A 25328-nucleotide genomic window follows, 5' to 3' on the forward strand; every position below is an offset into this window, starting at 1 on the left:
TGCATCCCAGCTATAGAAGATTGTGTAGTTTTATCAGTGCCCTTCTTGTTCCTTAGTGTTTTCGCTTGTGACTTGCTACTCCACTGTAGGGAGACACCCAAGTATTTGACACCACTACCTAGAATTCCCATTAGAAGCCTTCGCACTTTTCTTATTCTCCCAGGTGTGCTTGTCTTCTCCTGCTGGGATTCCCAACTCAGGAAGAGTGTGAACCTCTATCTTAGTGGACATACTTAGCATTCTCTGGAGACACAGATTCCCCAGTCCGGTAGAAAAGTTATAAGAAGTCTAATTGTAAGGTAAAGAGACTGCTTTTTAAACATGCTTATTAGATCTTATTATTTCCAATATTGTTTACCACTAAGACTGCAGATGGTAGGTGTTAGGCTTACTATCTTGCTTCTGGCATGTGGTACACCTGAGTAGGATCAAAACCAGGGTTTGCCCCCAAAGAATGGAAAAGATGTCCAAAGATGTCCTAGAAGTTTTCTGGGCTTTGTGTTGAGGCAGATGCTGGACACAAATCATAAAGAGTATTTTAGAATTGGAATGGGGAGATGGAGCGTGGGAAAGGTAGGAGAACAAAGAAGGGAAGACTGTGACACAGGATTTTTCTCAGCCTTTTTGCTGGACTCACAGCAGCAGTGCCCCATCTACTTGGCTCGCTGTGCTGCTGAGTGGGAGCACATGAGAGAGTGAGTGCAGGGTTTGGTCGGCCACTCCAGGTGCTGATACAGCAGCAAGCTCCATGCAAGGCTCGTGGCCAGTCCAGGCATGTCACCCCAAGGGGAATGTGGCAGTGCCCTGGTAAGAGTTCCTGGGACCCCGAAACCCCAGAGTGGGTGTTAGTGTGCTAATTAGTGCTTTTAGCTCTGCCATCTGCAGCCCAATGCACAGCAGAGTGTTAGCAGTTTAGTTGACCCCTGGCTTTGTCACATGGGGCAGCTGCCCACCACTGGTGAGGGCAAAGGGTCAATGATACAGCCTTTCTTGGTACCCATGCTCGGTGAGTCCCAAGCTCTTGTCCAGCGTCTAAGAAGAATGAGGTCATGCTGATGATTGAAGGGTGATGAAAGCAGATAATTTTATTGAGCAAAGAAAACAGCTCTCAGCAAAGAGGGGAGCTGAAAAGGGGATGGAAAGTTCAGGTCATCTTCCCCAAAATCAAGTTGTCTCTTCCCTGAAGTCAGGTCATCTCTTCCCCAAAGTCAGGTTATCTCTGTCTCTACTGACTGAGTCTGGGGTTTTTATAGGCACTGGATAGGGGCAGGGCAGGCCATAGGTATTATTGGAAAAGGCAGCATTCGATTGGTTAAAAGGTATTATTCAGAAAGACCCACTTGGGAGAGAGTGGGAAAACAGGAATAGAAGTTCTCACTCTGGGCTGTGGGTTTCAGGCTGTTTTTGGCTTTAAGGTGGAGTTTCACTGGGGACCCAACCCTGTCTGCCTAGGATTTCTCTGCCTCCTGCCTCTATTAACTGGACCACAGCAAACAGTTGCCACGATGACACTATAAATTCTATCTGACAGCATCTTTGGGGTTCAGCAACACTTTTCCCAGGCAGAGCTGTGCCTGCTGGGCAGTAACCAGCTGCTGCTGAGAACACTTTGGGAATTTGTTCTTTATGAGCACATATGGCACAGTTTTCTTGTGTATCGTAATAATGGTAAATCCAGCACCTTTGATAGGAAGCAAAATAATGAGGAGTCAAGTTTGGAAAACTGGGTGTGAAGTCAAACTGGCAAGAAGTCAAGTCAGGTAACTCTTTCAAGCCTAGCACAAAATGGAGCTGTAAAGCCATCAGCAGACTTTCTGTGTGACTTGTGAGAGGGTTCTAAAGATGTCTCCCAAAGAGGAGAACACGAAGTATTTGGATACGTGAGGATTGTTGGGAATAGCTTCCCAAGGCTCGGAACTCTTAAGAAAAGCTTCCATTTGTTTATATAAGTTCCGGTCATGGGGGAGAAGACATCCTCATTGTTTTGAAGTCTCACAGTGTGGAAACAAATACTTTCTTGCAGTTCTTTTCCTTCCTCTGACCTATTCAGTGTATTGTGCTCTGAAAAGACAGGCAGCCGGAAGGAAGATGTCAGAGAAGCAGCCAGAGGGTTTGGCCTCCACAGCTGACTAGACCTGTGCTGCCTTCCATCTCCCGATGCGACAGTGCTGATGCCCTCCACCAGTGGGATGCAAACTGGGCTCTGACTCTTTCCTGCAAGGAGCAGTTGCCTCCAGCCACTTACATGCTTCCTCTCGTAATCTTCCAGTAGTGACAGGCGCCTCTGAGACAGCTTGCCAGGGCTGGGGGGCTGCTCTGTGGAAAAAATCCATCAGCATGGAGTGTCCCAGGAGCCTCTGCGCTCCAGGAAGCTGAGGGCTTTTTCTCTCCAGGGCAGAAAAGCATAACTGTGCTGGTTTCCATGGTGTTTCTGTCAGCCGAGGCCACCCCCTCCCCCCTGCTCCCATCTGTGTGGCCTGTGAGAGTACATCTCTGGCCAGCTGGATGTGTGAGATATATCTGGAAACAAATCTGCCACATAATGCTTTTTTTTTTTTTTTTTTTTTTGACAGTGCTTTGACGATAGTCGCCCTTTATATACTTAGCTTAAAAGATCAAGACCGACGTGTCCCAAATCTCCCTCCAAGGTGAGAGTTCAGTTCAATTTTCTGGCCTAAAATTCCTTTGGAGAGAAGGAATTTTGCAGGCCTCATTCATTAATCATTTCATTCTTTTTCTCCGGCAATATCACAAGCTCTCAGGAGCCGGCTCTGCTGTCCACAGCCTCCTCCTCAGGTAAAGGCTTTACATTCCTCACCCTCAAACCTGGTTTCAAGTGAACTGTCAACAGAAGAAACCAGCGTTTCAGGTTAACCTTCTTGCTTCCCCTCCCCCCTGCCCAATGCCTTGCAGCACCTAATACATCCCTGGCAACCACACCGGCCTCCTTACAAGTACCTGAAATTACTTTCTGTGAAATCCTGCCATGTCAGGAGACTTATTGCTGCCCCATCTGGGGAATGAAAGAAGTCTTTTCAAGTCCTGTGCAAAGACAATCTGAAGACAAGGAATTCCATCAGAGGCAATGGTCAGGTAAATGATGTTCGAAGAGAAACAACTAGAGCTTTGAACTTGAGGTTGTTTTTCTTGTCACAATTTACTTAGATGGTCATTAATGGTTCCAGATAATGGTTCCATGCTTCTATTTGGGGTGGCAAAATCTTTAAAACACAAATACACAAACTGTCAATCATCTGTAATACTGAGTTCCTTGCCCAGGAATGAAATTTTGGTTGATTCAAGTACTTATAATTCTCACCAAGTGAAAGGTTCTCATTTGTCCATTGCCAACAAGGATAGTAATAGTAGCACAAGTGAAGTAATTACATGCACGTGGGTGGATTTTTTTTGGCTCATTTAGAATTTTAAAAATGATGTGGTATCTGGGCTCTCAGCCCAAACCAACTAGGACAAAATGTAAGAGACTTTGGAAACTCTAATTTAGAGTTCAGGGTGAGATTTAAGGCAGTGAAAAACACCAGGTTGGCATTCCACTTTCAGAATAACTTTTTCCTCTTTCTCCTAGGGACACACACATACATACACACATACCAATGTTTTTCAAGTAACAGAATTTTCATGGTAAAAAAAAGTATAGAAACTTAATCAAGGACTGCAAGTGTAATCATATCCATAAGATTATATACAAGTCTTCCAAATGTATACTAATTTATTACTGTTTTTAAAAATTTATTCTATATACACGTATTAATAAAGAGTAATATTAATGATGATGCTAATAAGGATACATATTACTGTGGCTTATTGATTAGGATGCTGTCATAACAATAACTCTCAAATATCAGTGGATTCTTATGGCAAACATTTAATTCTGACTCACTCTATATATTAAATGTGAATCAAAAGAGGGTCCTTGGTCATCATGTCATTTAAAGTCTAGCTGATGAAGATTCCATCACAATAATTATTTCCACAGTCTCCATAGTAGTGGTAAAAGAACAAGGCAAATTATGTACTGGCTCTTAAAGCTTCCACCTAGGTATAACACATGTTACCTCTGCTTATACTTTATTGGCCAAAGCAGGTCACGTCACATTGGTCATGTCTAATTTTAAAACGGATGGGGAAGAACAGACCTAACATGTATGGAGAAGATGAACCAGAATACTTATAAGTGGTGCTAATGACCTACGTAGAATATGGTCAGTGGTTGAAATGTTGGGGTGCAATGTCATTTCCTTTCCCTTTTGACATTATCGCATATCCTAGTCTTGGCTGAATAACTTACAAGTTGTCATCATCATCATCATGATTATCATGTTGTAATGAAGTATTACTCTATGCAAGGTTCTGTCATAAGTAGTTTACATGAGTAAATCATTTAATCTTCACAAGCCTACAAGAGAGGTGCCATTATGATCCCAATTTTTTTCTGGTGAGGAAGCTGAGACACAGAGTTCTTTCACTACAGCAATAGGAAGCATTGAGCTTTTCTCATGAAAACTATTTTTGATTGAACTTAGGAGCAGATGCATCACTATAGAGTAAAACTAAAGCTTCATTTTAAATAAAGGAATTCATTTCAGTCATCTTATTCTCAATATTTTTAAATATGAAAAAATCTAGAACTACCACAGAAATCCCCAAGGCTTTTATCCCTTGTGAAAGCACATGGAACCTTGTGGCTGGTAAACACTTTTCTTACTTTGGGAGCCCATGCTGGAGACACTTGAAGTTCTTTTCTGAAAGCGGTCCTTGGAAGAGACCATCTCACCTATGAGAGATGTACTAATAACAGATACTGAATAGGAAGAGGTTGTAGACTGGTCCACTCTTCATTTTCAAGGGTTTCTTGACCGCTGAACAAGTTCATTCCTGAAGTAACCAGCTGTTCACATCAAGGGAATATAGTCATGTGCCACATGTTTCAGTCAACAATGGACCATATGTATACTAGAGGCCCCATAAGATAATAATTGAGCTGAAAAATTCTTATTGCCTGGTGACATCGTGATGATCCTGACCCTGTATAGGCCAGGCTAATGTGTGTATTTTGTACTTTAGTTTCTAATGAAAAAGTTTAAAAGTAAAAAAAAAATTTAATAGAAAAAGCTTATAAAATAAAATTATGAAGAAAGAAAATATCTTTGTACAACTGTACAATGCGTTTGCGTTTTAAGCTAAGTGTTATTGCAAGAGTCAAAAAGTTTCTTAAAATGTAGAAGTTTATAAAGTAAAAAAATTGCAGTAAGCTAAGGTTAATTATTTATTGAAGAAAGAAAATTTAAAAAATAAATTTAGTATAGCCTAAATGTATGGTGTTTATAAAGTCTACAGTAGTATCTCAGGCCTTCAGATTCACTCACCAGTCACTCACTAATTGACTCAGAGCAACTTCTAGCCCTGCAAGCTCCATTCATGGTAAATTCCCTGTACAGGTGGACTAGTTTTTGTCTTTTATACTTTATTTTTTACTGTACCCTTTCTACATTTAGATATATTCAGATACACAAATACTTACCATTGTGTTACAATTGCCTACAGTATTTACAGTATAATGCTGTACAGGTTTGCAACCAAGAAGCAATATAGCCTAAGTGTGTAGTAGGCTGTACAGTCTAGGTTTGTAAAGTACACTTTGTGATGTTTGTACAACAATGAAATTGCCTACTGACGTATCTCACATATTCATGTAGTTAAGCAATGCATGACTGTATTGGGAGGAACAGCCCTTTTTAAACCAGATCAAGGCTTTTTGCTCTCTGTGACAATGCAGAATTTTCATGTTAAAAAAATTATAGGAACTCAATCAAGGGCTACAAGTGTAATCATGTCCATAAGATTATATATAATTCTTCCAAATGTATACTAATTTATTAATTGTTTTTAGAAATGTTCCCCTAAAAACAATAGCCTAGAAACAAGATGAGCAGACACTCATCTTGTTTCTACAACAATGAAATTGCCTAATGACATATTTCACAGGATCATGTAGTTAAGCAATGCATCACTGTATTGGGAGGAACAACCATTATTAAACCAGATCGAGGCTTGTTGCTCTCTGTGACAATACGGATTTTCATGTTAAAAAAATTACAGAAACTTGATCAAGGGCTACAAGTGTAATCATGTCCATAAGATTATATACAATTCTTCCAAATGTATACTCATTTATTATTGTTTTTAGAAATGTTCCCCTAAAAACAGTAGCCTAGAAACAAGATGAGTGTCTGCTCAACAAGATGAGTGTCTGCTCATCTTGTTTCTATAGCTATATAAATGAGAAAGAAGTGACTCCTAAGGAAAGAAAATTTGCTCCATGGTGCCAGGCTGTGTCCACCCAGACAGAACTAACAGCTTCTTTGACTACAAATGAAATTTATGTTCTGCTTTACTAGGCTCTGTGATACACTGGGAAAGTTGTTGCCTCTTGCTTTTGTCAACTGGAGAAAAATGGAAAGGATTCAAATGTTTGATTCACTTTTGTCTTCAGAAAACCCAAAAACTTTTGGAGATTTAGTCACAGAATCTCAGAGAACAGCTACGCAAGTGGCACTTGACTTTTTGGCCCTGAGAATCCACTATAAGCATACTTTTACAATGATGTGATTGAGAAAATACATGAAGGGCAAATGTAACTATAAATTCAGTTAAGCTTTTAACTGAATTGTTTTTATTACTCCAACAGTGGCGTTTGAAAAATAGTACAAATCTACAGGAGAGATGTTGCTTTTCAAGTCTACAGATAGCACCACAGACCCCTTTATGCAATCACCCAAGGTTCCAAGGACCCCATGTCAGGAGAACTGCTGATTTATATCAAATTACCCATTTTGCAGCTGATGAAATGGAGGCACTGGACCTTGCTTAAGATTCCTCAGTTGAGTTTCCAGAAAAGTTGGAATTGAAATCTGGGTCCCCTGCTTCTCTGTCCTGGGTTCCTTCCCATTTGCCATCCTGCCTCCATTGATTTGGACATGGGATGTGCATGTACCTGAGATCAACTCTAGAAGGTACAGAAAGTATCCACTCTATGGCCCTTTCTGGCTCCTCCTGGTAAGTTTGCCTCTGTCCATTGCAATGTCCCTGATGTGGGATATTTTCGAGTCTGAGCAAAGCCTCTTCTCTTCTGCTGCTGGTTTACTCTTCCCCTCTGTTCAGGGTACTGTATAACAGCAGCCTTCTAAATACAAAAGAGGAGAAGTCTAGGAAACTATTCTTTTCAGCCAGATGTTTCTAAGGCATTAAAGACCAATTAAAAATTAAGGAATAAAAATAAAAAAGAAATTCAAGAGTAACAACAACAACAACAACAACAACAAACTTAGGAAAGCTCTCAGTGGGATGCAGAGTAATATCTAACAGTTTACTAAACCCCTAAACACATTTATGAGCCTTCTTCTGAGGAGTAAGACTATAATAAAATAAGCGAAGGGAAATCAGCATTTTTATGACATACTGAGCTCGTGTCATTATTCTTCTTTTGGGCCAAAGTTGATCTTATCTGTGTAAAGTGTCTTTTAGAAAGGTTATCTCTCCCACTCCGCCTCACTTAATAAAAAGTTTGGGTAAGACTAATCAGGAAGTGGAAAGTGAGTATTTTGGAATATTGAGCTTCTACTTTAAGGAACCATCTGAATGTGATGAATTAGATTTTAATCCATGGAACCAGTAAAGATTTAAGTAGACAAGAGAGTTAGATATTAAAAAGTAACGAGCCTGTGGAGAAAAGCATCTATGGAATTCTGTAGAATATATTAGAGTTGGTGAAGATTTAAAAAATATCTGGAATTCATGTTCATTTTGTTTTGGAGACCACGACTCTGAGAAAAGTGAATGGCCAGAAGAAAATGGCGCCCTGTGTTAAAGGACTCAGCCATTGACTAGTGGGGCTCATTGGCTTCTTCATAGCACATGAGTCTGGTTCAATGAAGGGAAGAGAAAGGTATCCAAGATGCTGTACTGGACTCAGCCGCCAATACAGTCTTACAAGTAGTGCAATATACACCTTCTACCATGACAGGAGTATGCTTTTGTTGGGCACCATCCTAAATCTTTACTCTCCAGAAGTTTCTAATTTAGTTTATTGGGAGAGCTCATCCACCAATTGTGAAATATATCTCCAACTTTATAATGAAAACCTCAGGGAATGTACTATATGAAGCTTATAAAGAATATCACTGGAAGGCATTTGTAAAATGAGATCAACCCTAGAAGGTACTGACAGTATGCCTTTATAACTTCCTGTATGACTACTGGAAGATTTATGGTTTTCCTATAACCAGCCTTTCAGAGTCAAATAATCTTGTTTCAGAGAAGTGTCAAATGGAAGGTGTTTTACGGGAGATTTAAATTTTATTTCTTGCATTTGAAAAATCATTTTTATAATTCTGATCTGCAAGATTATCTTTCCTTATTCCCACCTATGTATTGCTGTTTTTTTTTTTTTTTTTTTTTTTTTTTTTTTTTTTAAAGAAAACGTTACCCCACTGGGTACTCAATTGTATCCATAGGGTTTTATGTCTCCAGGACCTGAAAACACAGTTCTGTGGAATAAGGCAAATCTGTAGTTCTATTGCCAGAATTTATAATGAGCTATTTTTCTGCAAATTCAGCAGGCAAGTAGGACAAAAGGTAGGAGAAGAAAACACACAGGATAGAAAAGTCCTGGTTTCCACTTCTCTTTATGCCTCATTTGCCTTGTAAATTTATAACCTTCTGTGGAAGCCGTCTTAAGCAAAACTTATAGTAGAAACGTATTTGGAAATTATTACTGGAATAGCTAGAATCCAAGAAATCTGGAGGTCTTTTTGGCAGTGTATGTGTTCACATGTAAAGGAAAATAAATATTCAGTTTTCTAGAAACTCCTCATGTATCAGGACCCATTTCTTCTTAATGGAAAGCACCATGTTGGGCTCAGACACTCACCCTGCCTTCCAGTTCTGTCTTGCTTCCTATTGCTAATAGAGTAAAGGAGTCTAGCTTCCCATGTTCATTCTCAGCATCCCTCTGCACCGTTCCCCTGGGAAATTTCCCTGTGAATGTGTAAGAGGAAAGTTTTTTAGAGGTTAAATTGGCCTTCCCTCTTCTTTTCCTTCCTCTTTCCCTGGCTCTCTTCCTTCCATCCTTTCACCCATATTCATTGAGCACCACTGTGAGCCCAGCATTACCCTATCTGGGATACAACAGTGAACAGGATGTAGTCTTCAAGGAGCCCACAGTTAGGTGAATGGTTAAGTAAGCTAGTCCTTCCACCTAGTGAGAGGAGTTATAACCAGGATAGGGATGTTTAGGAGTGATTGTCCCCAAGTATTGTCTTTTGCTTTCTATCCTGAAATTGGATACTGAAACTTGAACATAGATCTAAATCTGCAAATTAAAAAAAAAAAGACTGCCAAAACTTCATAAAGTTATTTTGTTAGGCATACTTAGCAACCCACTAAATGATTGCTTTCACTATCTACTTTAAAAAGATACATTAAAAAAACAGCCTTAACAACATTCATCTGAATGGTTACCTTTTCAAAATTGCATTTAAAATGCCTTTTGGGTGATGACAGGAGCCTAGCCACTCCCTGGGCTCCCTCCCTACAAGCCTGCTCTGGCCCCACACCAGCAGCCTGATTTCTCCTTTCAGCTGGCTGCATCTCAGGCCTTACTTTAGACCAAGCTTGTCCAACCTGCAGCCCATGGGCCACGAGCGGCCGAGGACAGCTTTGAATGTGGATCAACATAAATTTGTAAACTTTCTTAAAACATTATGAGATTTTTTTTTGTAATTTTTTAAAGCCTTTCAGCTATCATTAGTGTTAGTGTATTTTATGTGTGGCCCAAGACAATTATTCTTCTTCCAGTGTGGCCTAGGGAAGCCAGAAGATTGGACACCTCTGCCTTAGACTTTAAGCTCAAGTTTTTTCCTACATGGATCACATTTCACATATTCCTGGAATAGCAAAATTGTGGCCTCTGGAATCAGATGGTTTAAATGGGAAACTCCTCATTCCTGTCTACAAGCTGAGTCCTTAGTGCCTCACTTAGCTTATCTGTCAAGCAGGGATAACCTCCCTCTTGGACTTTTGTAAGGCATTCAGAACAATGCTCAGTGAAGAGTAGGCATCAATAAATAGTAGGTGTAATTATATCGCTATCCTTCAATGCAAAAATATAGGTCCCACAGAATTTCCTCTAACATTTCATATTCAAGTTATTAAGCAATTGGGAAGGCATGCTCAATTTTTTTTATAAGTTTTGCTTATCTTTAGAGACCACAAACTCTATTTGTATGAAGAAGGTTAATGTTTCATTATTTTACTGTAGGGATAGTCTTGCTCCTATTTTTCTTCATTTTTACCCACTCTCTTGACTGCCCTTGAACCTATTCTCTATTTTAACAGGCTATATTAAGCAGCAGAGAGGTCACAGAAGTAGGCAGGGTTGAAAAACCAATAGGGACCAATATACATTTGATGCTAGGCCCTGGTGCTACCTGGACTCAACTCTAAAGGGATTATTCCATGAAACAGTCCATCTCCCATCTCCATGCTTTCTACTGGGATCTCCAGGAATAGTTCTTTCTCCTTACTAGTTTCCAAATGTTATATCTTTCATAGCCTTTGCTTTCACTCAGAAAAATAAATATGACTAATGAGTATGTCTCTACTCCTTTGCAACTTCATATGAGCTAGGCTTCAGTTGAGCAGAGAAGTTGACTTTAGGGCCTGTTATACTCACTCAAGAAGTAATATCAGGATCAAAAGAAGATCAACAGGAGGGCAGATGCTAGCTCAATAAAAGGGAAAACTGGTATTTAGCATTGCCCAGCAGAAGAATGGGCAGGGAGTCCCTTGTCACTGGAGGTGTTCAAACAGAGATTCCTTGGTTATTTATTTCTTTTTTTACATTAGTATGTGTAATCCTGAGATAGCAATATTAAGATGGATATAAAAGAATCCAGATAATCTAAAGATAATAATTTCAATTAACAATGTTCATTCATAAGCTAGATAGGAAATAAAACTATCATTAGCTTGTCATTAATCAAAGAAAGATGGTTTCCATAGATTGAGCAAGACATTATGCCAGGGGTTACAGAGGATTCAAAGAATGTTAGTAGATGTTCCCTATTCTGGAATTGTCAGGAAAGGGCAAAAATACTTGAAAAGTTAAGTAATAATACAGAGGTAATATGCCCTTCAGTATGGTGACAGATATATCACTGGTTGATGATTGCATTGATGGTTCAGTAATAAATGCTATGGCATTGGAAAGGCAGAATCTGTGAGCTGCAGACCTAGTTAGGGATGGTTTCTTAGTCCACTTTGCCATCATAACAGAATACCACTGACTGGGTGACTTAAACAACAGATATTTATTTTCTCACAGTTCTGGTGGCTGGAAGTCCAAGACCAAGGTGTCAGCAGGTCTGATTTCTTCTGAGACTTCTCTCCTTGGTCTGCAGATGACTATCAACTTGCTGTGTCTTCACGTGATCTTTCCTCTGTGCACACATAGCCCTAGGGTCTCCCGGTGTGTCCTAATCTTCTGCTTTTTTTTTTTTTTTTTTTTTTTTTTGAGACAGAGTTTTACTCTTATTGTCCAGGCTGGAGTGCAATGGTTTTTTTTGAGACAGAGTTTTACTCTTATTGTCCAGGCTGGAGTGCAATGGTGCGATCTTGGCTCACCACAACCTCCACCTCCCAGGCTCAAGTGATTCTCCTGCCTCAGCCTCCTGAGTAGCTGGGATTAGAGACATGTGTCACAATGCCTGGCTAATTTTATATTTTTTAGTAGAGACGGGGTTTCTCCATGTTGGTTAGGCTGGTCTTGAACTCCTGATCTCAAGTGATCTGCCCGCCTTGGCCTCCCAGAGTGCTGGGATTACAGGTGTGAGCCACCGTGCCCGACTCCTAATCTTTTGCTCTTACACGGACACAGGTCAGATTGTATTAGAGCCCACCTTGACAGCCTATTTTAACTTAATCACTGCTTTAAAGACCCTATCAAAAAACAGTCACATTCTGAGGTACTGGGGGGATAAGGCTTCATCATATACATTTGAATTTGGTAGCTGGGAAGGGGGACCCAATTTAGTCCATAACAGATGACTTCTTGCAGAAGGGGGAGAATAAACTAGATCTGTAAGAAATAGGATAGAGATTAGATGGGTTGAAGGATGGGAGACAGAAAGGGTGGGGAGCACTCAACTCACAGAGATGAACTAGGTCACACATGGGGTTTCTTCTCTTCTCCTGAACAAGTCTTCAAGATTGACAGACTTGTTTTCTTTTCAGAAGACAAAAGCAAATCGTTCTTGGCAAGAAATGCTCTTAGCGGCCCTGACTGGAGGAGTGACTGTAAGTTGACATTTAAGTGACAGTATTCTTTGGCTTTGTGGAGCCAGGCAGACTAACAAGTTGTAAAAGCATTGCTGGAGTGAGGAGCAGGGACAAAGGCTGCAGCCTGCCTGCCACGTATATCCGTGGGACTGTGTGTTGTAATTGATGCCACCCTAACCACTAATGAGGCATTAGAAATGGTCACTCACTGTCAGACAAGTTGTGGTTGATCTCCATGGATGTTCATAATTTGTTCAAACTTCCTGCCCTCTTCTTCTATTCTGACTATAGTTTGTTTTCTGTGTTCTGAAACAGATTGCATTTCATGTTGCACCCTCCATTTTCAATAAATTTTGATTTAGTAGGACTTCCATGGTCCAGAAATTCTTTTGAATGTTATAGGGGATGTTTATTGGAGCCTGAGTTTTTATTAGTTTTTCTAAAATGTACTATAACCCCCAAAAAGGCCTTCTCCCCTTCCTTTTCCTCCTTTTTTTTTTTCCATTCGAATACAAATGGAATCTCTTTACCTGGGAAACTCTTACTTCCCATTGTGTAATTTGAGGACTGTGGCTGGAATACAATATTCTTTTCCCTTTCAGAAGAGTTTATTTTCTTTTATCTATTTCTTCTCAATTCAGGGATTGATACAACAATCAGTTCTATTCAGATTATGGAAATCCAGCAAATAATAGATCATCAGTATTGCAGTCGAAGCCTCCAGTGCGGGTGGGTAAGCCTCCCCAGCATGCCCTGGTTGTTTCTGGAATTTACCCATGGCTCTGGGTTTTTAAGACTGCAGTGGAAGCTAAAGCTACATGATAAAATCAATGTGTGCTTACTTTGCTCCTTAAGTGAAAACATCTTTATTACATGGTGGGAGAAAGAATCATAAAACGGTTGGTATTAGCAAATGTCAATAAGCCACAGCCCCAGTTATTCCAGTCTTCTGGTTTAATGGATAAGTCCAAAGCAGAAAGCCTAGGGAGCAGTTCTGTTCCTGACTCTCTGAGGGCACATATTAAGGGCACAGAGCTGCCAGTTAATTTTATAGACAAGAAAGACATTGTTGCTGATGGCTCCAAGTTACAAGTGAGCTGACTTTGTATATTTTAATAACAAGGGATATCATTATTTTAATTGCTGAAAAAATATAACTTAGCTTTTCAGATAGGAGGGAAAAATCAGATATAGCAAAAGTTATCAGCAACATCCATCTCCTTATGGATTACAGGTATGCCTTATTACCTGTATCAAGGTAATGATACATCTAGAAACAGACGGTGCAAGTTGCTTCAAAGAGTACAGTGTGCCAGTTGTAGGGATTAAGATTGGAGAGGGCTGGGCGTGATGGTTCACACCTATAATTTCAGCACTTTGGGAGACTGAGGCAGGAGGACTGCTTGAGCCCAGGAGTTCAAGGTCAAGACCAGCCTGGGCAACATGATGAGATCCTATCTCTACCAAAAAAAAAAAAAAAAAAAAAATTAGCTGGGCATGATGGTACACACCTGTGGTCCCAGCTAATTGGGAAGCTAAGGTGGGAGGATCTCTTGAGCCCAGGAGGTCAAGGCTGCAGTGAGCTGTGTGTTTGCACCACTGTACTCCAGCCTGGATGACAGAGTGCAACCCGGACACACACACACACACACACACACACACACACGGAATGGGGGAGTTATTTTTCTTAGTTTGACAACTGTTTCTTAGGCACCTGCTAGATTAAAGGCAAGGCCTATAATTTGAACTAGTGTCATAAATCCTGTGGGTTTTCAGCCTCATTTCTTTTCCAACCTGATATAACTTGGGCTTTAAGTTGATGATGGCTGTGAGTTATAAAAGTAACATGTATGGTGCTTTATGATTTATTTATGACCTCTGTGTTCATGATCTCATTGAATTCTCACAAAATCCCTATGAGGTTGGTATAATTTATCCCTGTTTTGTAGTTAAATTTCAGTTATACTTGAAAAAGTTTGCCTAAGATCACCTGTAAGTGGCAGATACAGATATTAATTAATGTGGTAAGATGAGATAGTGAAGAGTCAGATGATTCAAGTTCAAGTCCTAGAACTTTGACAAGATGTTTATTCTCCCCGAATACCCATTTCTCAGCTATAAGATGGGGATACTTTCAAAACTGAGTTGGGTTGCTGTGAAGCCTGCAGATAATGGGAGAGACGTCTTAGGAAATGAATTCCGTTTATCTAAGCTTCCCCCAGTCAAACAAACTGCTCCTGATCCCAATGCAGATCTTTCTATTTTAAAAAATACGTTGATTCACTGAAATAACACTGTTCTCAATTTGGTGTGCAGTTGCACTCTTGTTATTTTCAGCCGTATTGATGTATAATTGACAAGCAAAAATTGTTTATATTCAAGGTGTATAATGTTTCGTTTTGTTGTAATATACCTATCCAATGCAAAATGCAAGATCTTTCCATTTCCTTTACTTTTGCTTTTTACCTTTTTAGCAACTTAGTTTAGCATTACTTAAAAATAAAATGACTGACTCTTTTTCCCATCAATCTGATTTTAAGTTGTTTTTCCATATAATTCAAGGGATGGTCAGGTCATAAGGAGAACTTGTTTTAGAGACCATATGTCTTTTTGCTGGAGTTTTTCATTACAATACGAATCAAAGGAATTTCCCTTTTATCCAAGTATTTCTCTGAAAGGTGTGGGGGGATCTATGTATAAGCACTTGTCTTGCAATCTTCTCCATTACTAAATGGTAATTAGAATTAGAACAATTTTAGCAGATTCAGATTCTAAAATACCTGATATTTCCTCCCAGTGTTGCTCAAAAGGGAGTGATTTAGGGTAGAAAAAATGTATTTATTATTTCTAGGGGCATTGTTAGTTTGAGCCTTTGCTTCGTTTGTCTTCAGAAATCTGTGTCTCTTTAAAGGGGACTAAAGTCATTTCCTGTGTGAAAAAGGCATTTCCTGGTCTGGGATTAGACTTTCCATCATTTTTGTTTCTGTGTGTTCTAAAAAACTGTAACTTTTTATGGTACATTTTATATTAAGACCTGAAAGATATCACTCTGAAATTTGACAGGTATATCCTAAAAACAACAACAAAAAATGATACTAGGTTGAACTCAATTTTCTATATTTATTATTTACTATATAATATTTCACTGTTTTTATAGTATATAATGAGTAGCAAAAAGCCCTTTGAAGACTTTCCTACATATTTTGATTTGTGGTTTTATTTTTTTTCCATAATTAGATCTGGAAATTATAATTACAATATTCCTGTTAATAAACACACACCCACCAATGTCAAGTTCTCTCTGGAAATAAAGTAAGTGCATGGCTGTAAAAATAATTTCATTTTTATCATTAGTTGAATAGCAAGTCTGGATTTACTTCACAATTTGGTCAGTACGTTAAGAGGCAGAAAGCTATCAGTTTGTGTTAACTGATGATGGTTTGAGAGGTGGGCCATTTGAGGGAAAGGTTTTCAAAATGAGGGCTGTGATCATCCGGGCTTTCTTCAGGCAATGGAAGGGCTCTAAACTCTATACCCATGCCTACAAAGTGGGAGTGATTTTGGTTTGATGCTCACAAGCTGTAGACTTCCCCTGACTCTCTCACTTGGAGAGAGAGAATTGGGATGGGAACAAGAGTAATAACATGCCCCCTATGGGAAGATACACAGCTCCCGGTAGCAATGTTAATGCAGATACCACTCCTATTTTCCAAAAGACAGAAAAAAAAAAAAAGGAACCAGAGTTTGGAATTGGACAGACCAGGGTCCAAGGATTCTGTCACTTACTAATTCTGTGATCTTGTACAAGCCACTTATCTTCTTTGAGCTACTGTTTCTTTATCTGTAATGTAAGTATTACATTACACCATAGCACATAGAGCTGCTGTGAGAATTATTAATAATGGTGAAATTAGTAACTGCCATTTGCTGAGCACAGACTATATGCTACACTTTAATACTGGGTCATAAAATCCTCACAGCAACCCTCCCAGTTGTTTTTTTTCCCCCTAGTTTATATTTTTGAGGTGGAGACACTTGGGTTTAGAGTTTCGGAACATGTGAAACACACACACACACACACACACACACACACACACACACGTTCTGAAAATCACAGGTATTAAGTGATGGAGCTGGGCTTCAAATTCAGTCCATCCTCTCAGCCATCACTGTCCTGTCCTGCCTACCCAGTGAGATGAGACATGTAAGGACACTGCCCTTTCCTGACACACCATAAGCACACAGTAAATGGTAGCTTTTATTAGGACTACCTTTCCTCCTAAATCACAAAACTCTAACTTAACCTATTCTTATCAGATATTTTAAATGATTATGGCACTTAAAGACCTTCCACTAAAAAATTATGCAATGAGCTACTTTCCATGAAGATAAATGGTTTTTTGTGCCTCCTGATTTTAGTCTCTCCTTTCCACCCCCCTCCACATTTCCTTTCTTCTTCCCTTCCTTTTCTATCACTCTTTCCCTTCCCTCTGTCCTCCCCTCTCTCCCTCTGCTTGCCCAGCTCTGTTTTCCTCCTCCATCCTTCACCGCATGCCTTCTGCCTCTTCCTCTGTCTCACTCAGGCTTCATACTCTTTTTCTCATCCACTTTGCCTCTGTGAGGAACGAATGTCACTCAACCTAACTGCTAGCTTTGGAAAGGTTTCTTTTAAGCAGCTAATATTTTGTGACTCAGAACCTACCATATTTCAAGGCAGAGCAAAAGCTAAATGTACTATTGTTATAAACTGAAAATACTATTATCTAGCATTCCTTGAGTAACCAGAATAACATTTTCTTACTCATTTCTGGCTTTTAGTGGAAGGAAACAAGGTTATATGCTATATCTCCTGAAGTGGTAGATCACCTTCAGCGGCTAAATCAGGACTTTTAGTTTACAAACCATTTTTTATAAAACGGATGACTTAAAAATAACACATACACTTAACTGAGATTGTAGGTTGCCCTAACTCGTGCAAAAGGATTGTTCCCAAAGACAAATAGATCGCATCCTCTTGATGATGATTAACGGGCCAACCTCCAGAGAAGAACCATACATTCTTGCAGACTTTCAACTCTGATAGCTTTAAAATCTAGTGATTTCTGATAGGACTCACTCCCAAACTCCTACCTGTATTTATTTGCCTTTTTATTTTAAACAGTATCTGCCTAGACCCGGAATTTGCAAAATCAAAAATCCTGAAAGCTTCAGATAAATGCAAACTCAGTGCCAGTGGAAAGAGAAGGAATATATCCAAAAATTATAAAAAACACATATGCAGATAAGTTTTGATGTAAGATTAGGTTTTAAAAACTATCATACACAGCCAGGCTAATGTCTGTAATCCCAGCACTTTGGGAGGCTGAGGCATTAGGGTTGCTTGAGCCCAGGTGTTTGAAACCAGCCTGGGCAACATAGCGAGACCTTGTCTCTGTGAAAAAATAAAATAAAAAGAAAAGAAAGAAAAAAAGACACCATCATATACTATTTCAGTAGCCATCTGAGATTGGGTTTCTTTTTGTAGTAATGAGATGTGAGCTGGCCTATTGGCATCAGTGAGCTTTGTGTAATACAATGCCTATTGTGAACTCTGAATGGATTTCCTAGTTATGTTCCCATTAGACCCTCTTCTTATCAAGGTGTATCCTAGCAGAAGCTGGTAACTGCTTTTTCATGTGCTCTTTCTTTTCTTTGTCTCTTGAAGCACAACAGAGCCATTGATAGTCTTCCAGTGCAAATTCACCCTTGGAAATATATGTTTCCATAGTAAAAGGGAAACCAAAGGGATGGAAAGCCACAGAGAAATCTCCCAGGAGATGACACAGGTAATGTTTTCTGCCTCCTCTGTTCCCCGCTGAGAGAGGGATACATTGAACCAATTGCCAGTGTTTTCCCTCCCTGGCCAACCCTAGTCACAGGGCTTGGCTCAGTCTCTTCCTTGTGTCCTTATGAATCTGCCGACTGTTCTAGCAACACCCATCAAAAGCTGTGATCCCGATACTTCTCCTACAGTCATTGAAGAAACGCTTTTTCAGCCTGTACTCTTTCCTACTGACTGTCAAATGCATGTATGAAATGGATCCTCTTTTATTAATTATTTAGGGATATCAGCACATTTGGAGCCTCCCTGTAGCCCTGTTTTCTGACAGCATGTTCCATTTCCGCGTAGCTGCACCGGTAAGCTTGCTTTTTCTTTTTCTTTTCAGTGAGAAAGAAATTGAGCAATAAAAAAAAATCACTTTAACCACAGTTCATTTTTACATTAATCTTCCTCTTTTTTTCTCCTTTCCTGACAGGATTTAGCTGACTGTTCAACTGATCCTTATTTTGCTGGAATATTCTTCACCGATTACTTCTTTTACTTCTATCGACGCTGTGCCTAATTTGTTCAAGTTTGGGGACTTTACCAAAGAAAAATAGGAATACATTTAACAGAAATGGACATCCTCTTGCAACTTCTTTTTTCTTCTTTGTAAAACATTTACGTTTATTACTAAAAGACTTTTTCAGGCTTTAGCTTCCAACAGTTTTGAGACATTAATGAGGAGAATAAAATGTTTGCTGAAACTTGAAATAATGTGGTGTTTGGTTTTGCCATGACTATGAAGAAAACATTTCCTGGAGGAAGCAGTTCTGTTGAATTTAAAAATACTATTTTTGGTATTAAGGAAGTTGTGAGCTCAAAATAAGCAGGTCTAGCCTCTACTTTGTTTTAATGTATTTTAAAGCTTTTGAAAAAAACCAAAAGGGCCATGTCCACTTTGGCCCACTAAACATAGACTCTTGAGAATGTGTGACATGGTATGTCGAGGAGTTGTGGGGGGTGGTATTTGATGCTGAGCTCGCATTTAGGCAAATTGTCCTCTGTGTGTATATGTGTGTGTGTGTGTGTGTGTGTGTGTGTGTGTGTGTGTGTGTGTTGTATAAACACATACACTAGGGTACAGAATGTAGTTTGTTAATAAAATGGATTCAAGAGAAATAATTGCAACTCTGCTTTGCAATGCTTGATGGACACTAAACTTTCTGGGTGGGTAGGATATGCCCCCTTGTAAAGATGGAAACTCCTGTACTCCAGAGCGCACTGAAATGAATCAAACTAGCCAGTCCTAAGCCTGCTTACTCTGCCTCACCTGTTCCTTCCCTCAGATTACCACAATAAAGGGTCATGTCTGCAGTTCCTCCTTCTCCGTCTGCCTCCCGACTGATCCCAGGGCTTCCCCGGGTGGCTCCCTCTGCCATGGTATGCCCCCTTGTCTTGGGGACTATGAGTAACAAACTCTCTTTTGGATGGCAATTATCTCCTCATCTGCTGGTCTTATACCTCAAATTTTCTATTAATATGCTATTTTTTAGAGAATGGAGATCCAAGCCACCCTCACTGTAGTTCCAGGTAACAGGGATGCTGAATGGCTGGCCTTGCCTTATCTTACTGTTGGTCTCTGGGTCAATTAGAATAAGAAATTTGATTTTTTTAGTGTCACAGCAGTAATCAGCAGCAATAAAACATCCTCTTCCTTATTTTCAGCTATTATTAAATATGTGCCATATGGATGGAAATTAATTGTGAGACCCCAACAATTAAGAAAAGATATGGTTCTTTCCCTCACAGAAGGCATTTAAAAATAAACATATCAACACAAAAGTGGTTTACCCAGTTATTAAGAGCTAAGATTCTGAAACCAGATGGTCTTAGCTTAGTCTTGAGTTCAAATCATGATTGTATCTGTGTATCTTTAGGCAAGTTATCTAATTTCCATAAGTTGCAATTTCTTCACTTATGGAAGATAGTGAATATCTACCACAAACAGTATTAAATGAGATAATATATGTAGAGCACAGATAGGTTCTAAATAAATGTGAGCTGTTATTGTTATATCTCCACAGAACAGGTTCTAAATAAATGTGAGCTGTTATTGTTATATCTTCATAGAACAGAATAATTATAAAGATTACAGTGGGATTATAAAGGGATTAAGTAAATACACATACATCAAGGCATTTTCATCAACTATAAAAACTAAATTGTAGGCCGGGTGCGGTGGCTCACACCTGTAATCCCAGCACTTAGGGAGGCCAAGGCGGTGGATCACCTGAGGTCAGGAGTTCGAGACCAGCCTGGCCAAGACGGTGAAACCCCATCTCTACTAAAAGTACAAAAATTAGCCAGGCGTGGTGGTGCATGCCTGTAATCCCAGCTACTTGGGAGGCTGAGGCAGGAGAATCACTTGAACCCAAGAGGCAGAGGTTGCAGTGAGCTGAGATCACGCCATTGCACTCCAGCCTGGGCAACAAGAGCAAAACTCCATCTTAAAAAAACAAAACAAAACAAGAAAACCTAAATTGTAGACAGAACCATATATATATATCATATAATGTTTATATTTTTTCTTTTAAATTTATTTTTATTTTTTTTTTTAAGAAACATGGCCTCACTCTGTTTTCCCGACTGGAGTATGGTGGAGTGATCATATCTCACTGCAGCCTTGAACTCTTGGGCTCAAGAAATCCTTTTACCTCAGCCTCCCAAGTAGCTAAGATGACAGATACATGCCACCAATGCCCAGCTAACTTTTTTTTTTTTTTTTTTATGGAGACAGGGTCTCACTATATTGCACAGTCTGGTCTCAAACTCCTGGCCTCAAGTGATTCCCTACTTCCCTTGCCTCCCAAAGTATTGGGATTACAGGCCTGAACCACTGCACTTGGCCCCCTATATTTGGAAAATTATTTTCCCTTTTATTAATACTAATAGCTTAACTTTTGTAGAAAATGGAATAAGGTAGTTAAATTCTTGGGAGGAGCATTTCAGGATTCCTCTAGTTTCTTAGATTCAGATTCAAACTTTTTTCTCCTAAGCTGTAGTGTCAGCCTGTCCTAGCATGACTTAGGTCTAGATACTGCAGTTGTAACACATTTAAAAATGGGATCCCAAGTGGTTGATGTGGGAGAGATTCCATTAATTTGACTCTTAGTAAAGGAATGTTTGTCAGCAGCAGAATTACAAGTGATCTTTTTGGCACATAAATCCCATGTTCTTATTCATGCACTTAAGTTTGGGATAATATGGGGGGTTTCAGATATCTAATGTAGTTCAGAAATATTGCTTATAAAGGGATTTCTGTAAAATCAGTGCCATTTTCTCATTAAATTCCATTAAAAGACTGGAAGTATTTTCCTACAGAAAAACTTCTATAGGAGATTGTGTTGAAAGCCTTCAGAAAGGAAGGATTTAAGATAGTGAATAGATCTATGGCAACCTGTGACATGCTTGGATTAGTTAGGCCTATTGGGAGAATAGACTTTGCTGGAAGATTCTCTGTATTTGCAGCACTTTTCCAGTTGTGAGATATTCACTGTGGACCACACTGCTTCAGGCCACAAGGCTTTCCTTTTATGCCAGAGAACTTTCTACTCTTTGAGGAATATCCTCAAACTCAAGTAAATTACTTTGAGGAATATCCTCAAACTCAAGGAAATTAAAGTGTCTATAACAGTCTCTTCCCAGAAACTTATAACCCGAGGCTAATCATGAGAAAAACACCAGACAAATTCCAAATGAGGGGTATTCTACAAAATATCCGATGACCATTCTTCGCAAATGACATAAAGTGTCAATCAAAGTCATCAAAAACAAGGAAAGTTGGGCTGGCCACAGTGGCTCACGCTTGTAATCCCAGCACTTTGGGAGGCCGAGGCGGGCAGATCACCTGAGGTAAGGAGTTCCAGACCAGCCTGACTGACATGGAAAAACCCTGTCTCTACTAAAAATACAAAATAAGCCAGGCATGGTGGCTCATGCCTGTAATCCCAGCTACTTGGGAGGCTGAAGCAGGAGAATCGCTTGAACCCGGGAGGTGGAGGTTGCAGTGAGCCAAGATTGTGCCATTGCACTCCAGCGTGGGCAATAAGAGTGAAACTCAGTCTCAAAAACAAAACAAAACAAACAAACAAACAAAAAAAGAACAACAACAACAACAAAAAAAACCAAACAAGGACAAGTCTGAGAAACTGTCACAGCCAAGAGGAGCTTAAGGTGACATGATGATTAAATGTAATGTGGTGTCCTGGATGGGATCTTGGAACTGGGAAAGGACATTAGGTAAAAACTAAGGAAATCTGAATGAAGTATTAAGTAAAGCATGGACTTTGGTTAATAATAATGTATCAATATTGTCTCATTAATTGTGACAAATGTACCACACTCATGTGAGATATTAACAATAGGGGAAACTGGATGTGAGGTTGATGGGAACTTTGTGTGCAATTATCTTTGCAATTTTTCTGTAAATCTAAAACTGCTCTGAAATAAAAAGGTTATTTTTTTAAAAACTCGGAAAAAGGTTCATAAGAGCCGGGCTGAAAAATTACATCCTGCTACCAGGTGCCATTTGTAATAACATAGGGATAAGTTCAAGCATGAAAAATAGGTACTATATTTAACTTCAGGCCATCAAAGTATCTTAGTTCCCTGCTTTGACAATTATTTAAGGTCAGATTCTGTATATCAATCTAATTAGGCCCAAATATTAGAGAGTATTCTAAGATAATCATATAACATAAATAATTAACAACATGAGTTCTAATAAAGCTACTCAAACAAGATTTTTGAAAGCTGTCAAAATTTTTTTAAACAATTGAACCATAAAAATTCACTTACAGCAAACAACTGGCATGTATGTGTTAAACACTTCAGCATCTAAAAACTAAAAACACTTTACAGTGCTTATAACCCATCTCTTTTACTGTTTTTATTTTAATATATTTTTCCTATATAATTTTTGGATTTCAATATTACTGACAGATTCTTAACAATATATTATTTGAATCATGAAACTAAAATCTTCAAAAGAAAAGCAAAAAATAAAAATAAAAAATAAAAGCAATCTGTTAACAGTTTACAAGTATTTTCACTGACGTCTCATTTGATTTTCACAACACTGTGATGTGGGGAGTGAGGGGAAGTATTCATGTTTCTCCATTATATAATTAAGGAAACTCAGGCACAGAGAGGTTAAGCAAGGATAAGAGGTGAGCCGGGTTTTCTGGTGCTAAATTTCATCCCTTTCCACTCCATTACTTAATTTCCTCTTTGAGATTTGTTTCCTCTCTTCATGACTCTTTGGAGTTTGTGAGACCACCAACTCAGATATTGACCCACTGAAAAGTCACTAACACAATAATGGCTCTAAAGTGCTATTCTTCAGGTTTCTTAAGCAGATAGCTTAATTAGAGGCCATTTGGAGTTTGTGAGACCACCAACTCAGATATTGACCCACTGAAAAGTCACTAACACAATAATGGCTCTAAAGTGCTATTCTTCAGGTTTCTTAAGCAGATAGCTTAATTAGAGGCCATTTTGTCAAAATACAGAATAGGGAGTGAACAGAGGGACCTAGATGGGTGGAGTCTCCTATCACCAGCCACTAAGTTACATCTTCTCTTGTGCCAGAGTTTAACAGCTCACTTGAGAATGCTAAATATCAACCTCCATTTGAGAAACACTTCAGTGGAATCTTCACTTGGCAAAACTAAAAGGGTTTTGGTTTTCATTTCTTTAAGGATATGTGTCATTGATGTTTGTGACTGATTCTAAAGAGCCAGTTGAACTCTTAGGAAGCATCCAAGGATTAAGAATCTAGTGAATTTTTGATGAGTGATTGTTTAAAGTTTGAAAAAGTGCAGCTTCAGAGACTTCCAATTTACCAACAGTGTTGAGTATACTCCCCCATCTTTTTGGGGGCTGGATTCTGTGAATGGGAAAGTCTTTCTCAGCCCTTAAGATATATAATTGGAGCAGAAATGAGTGCCAAAGATCACAGTCCCAATCCTTCAACTTCTTTATGACTCCACACAAATATGAAATGAGATCATTATTTTAAGAAGACTCCTGATAACACGTCTTCGCCAGAGCTGAGTTCTCAAGACATTTTTAGCTGTACCAGACTGACCCACTGTTTAAATTCAAAAATAACTGGGAAGAGAGCTAAACCCAGAGCCAGGAGACTTGGGCCTAATAATGGCTCAATAATTCGTCATTGGTGTTGTTGTGGATAATTCACTTAACCTCTATGAATTTCACTTTCCCAATTGCAAAATTGGATTTGTAATAGTTTTGACCACTGCTAAGGGTTTTTGTGAACACTAAATGAGATATTTACATGAAACCTCTTTGCAAAGTGGAAGATGCTATATGAATACAGAAGTCATTAAGAATGGTCCCTGGGAAGACATTATTTTGAATGAATAAATCAGATGTTAGAAATTCTCTCTTATTTTAATGAGTTTCAGTCCATGATGCTTAGGATAAGTTACTTACATTTCTAGCTACCATCTTCTTCACCTGGAAAACATGTTGTTTAGCATATAGTAGATGATCAATTAACATTTATTAAGCAAAAAGTGGGTAGTAGAAACATTTTCCTCTTATTTACCAGGGACTATGGCAAGATGATGTACTAAAACAGATTGAATTCCTCTTCCTGTTACTGTGACTTTTTTTATTGCTACTATTTAAAACAACAGGATTATTATTATATTATTATTATCATTTGGAATAATAGGTTATTGTTCTTTTGCCCAAGCACACTTAAAACACTTCTGAATGACTTCCCATAGAAACTAGAAAATTCAAATGGCTTATTATTTGTCTGTTAGAGGATTCCAGAACCATGATAGTCAACTACAGCTTATTATTCATTATTTATATGTATACTGCTGCATTTAATTCTGTTCAGCACAACTGCATAAGTATCTAAATTAGTTTCAGGTTAATTGTAGAGCATTTAATGAATGTTTCATATTATATCTAAATATTGAATGCAATATGTCAGCAATTACGCTGCTGTAGTATTTGCCCTGATGTGAGCTATAAGATCGCAGGCCTGTCATCGTATTCAGTTACCGAAAAAGTGTGGACACTCTTGGGTTTCAGGAGAAGTATCAGGAATTATCTACAGTAGAGAAGCTAC

At 38.9% G+C, this 25328-nt stretch overlaps 1 protein-coding gene across 1 annotated transcript in view; it reads left to right on the top strand.

The window, feature by feature from the left end:
* Nucleotides 1–18931, top strand: part of MYRFL (myelin regulatory factor like) — a 115721-nt gene extending 96790 nt beyond the window's left edge. Inside the window, exons 17-25 of the mRNA XM_050750009.1 lie at nt 2574–2647; nt 2743–2796; nt 2914–3093; nt 12313–12375; nt 12999–13086; nt 15595–15669; nt 18062–18182; nt 18460–18534; nt 18654–18931. Coding sequence (XP_050605966.1) covers nt 2574–2647; nt 2743–2796; nt 2914–3093; nt 12313–12375; nt 12999–13086; nt 15595–15669; nt 18062–18182; nt 18460–18534; nt 18654–18740 — 817 coding nt within the window. The 3' untranslated portion in view covers nt 18741–18931. The remainder of the gene's footprint in view (nt 1–2573; nt 2648–2742; nt 2797–2913; nt 3094–12312; nt 12376–12998; nt 13087–15594; nt 15670–18061; nt 18183–18459; nt 18535–18653) is intronic.
* Nucleotides 18932–25328: the final 6397 nt, after the last annotated feature.

The sequence above is a fragment of the Macaca thibetana genome, chromosome 11 (genome assembly GCF_024542745.1).
Source record: "Macaca thibetana thibetana isolate TM-01 chromosome 11, ASM2454274v1, whole genome shotgun sequence".
Classification (NCBI taxonomy): Eukaryota; Metazoa; Chordata; class Mammalia; order Primates; family Cercopithecidae; genus Macaca; species Macaca thibetana.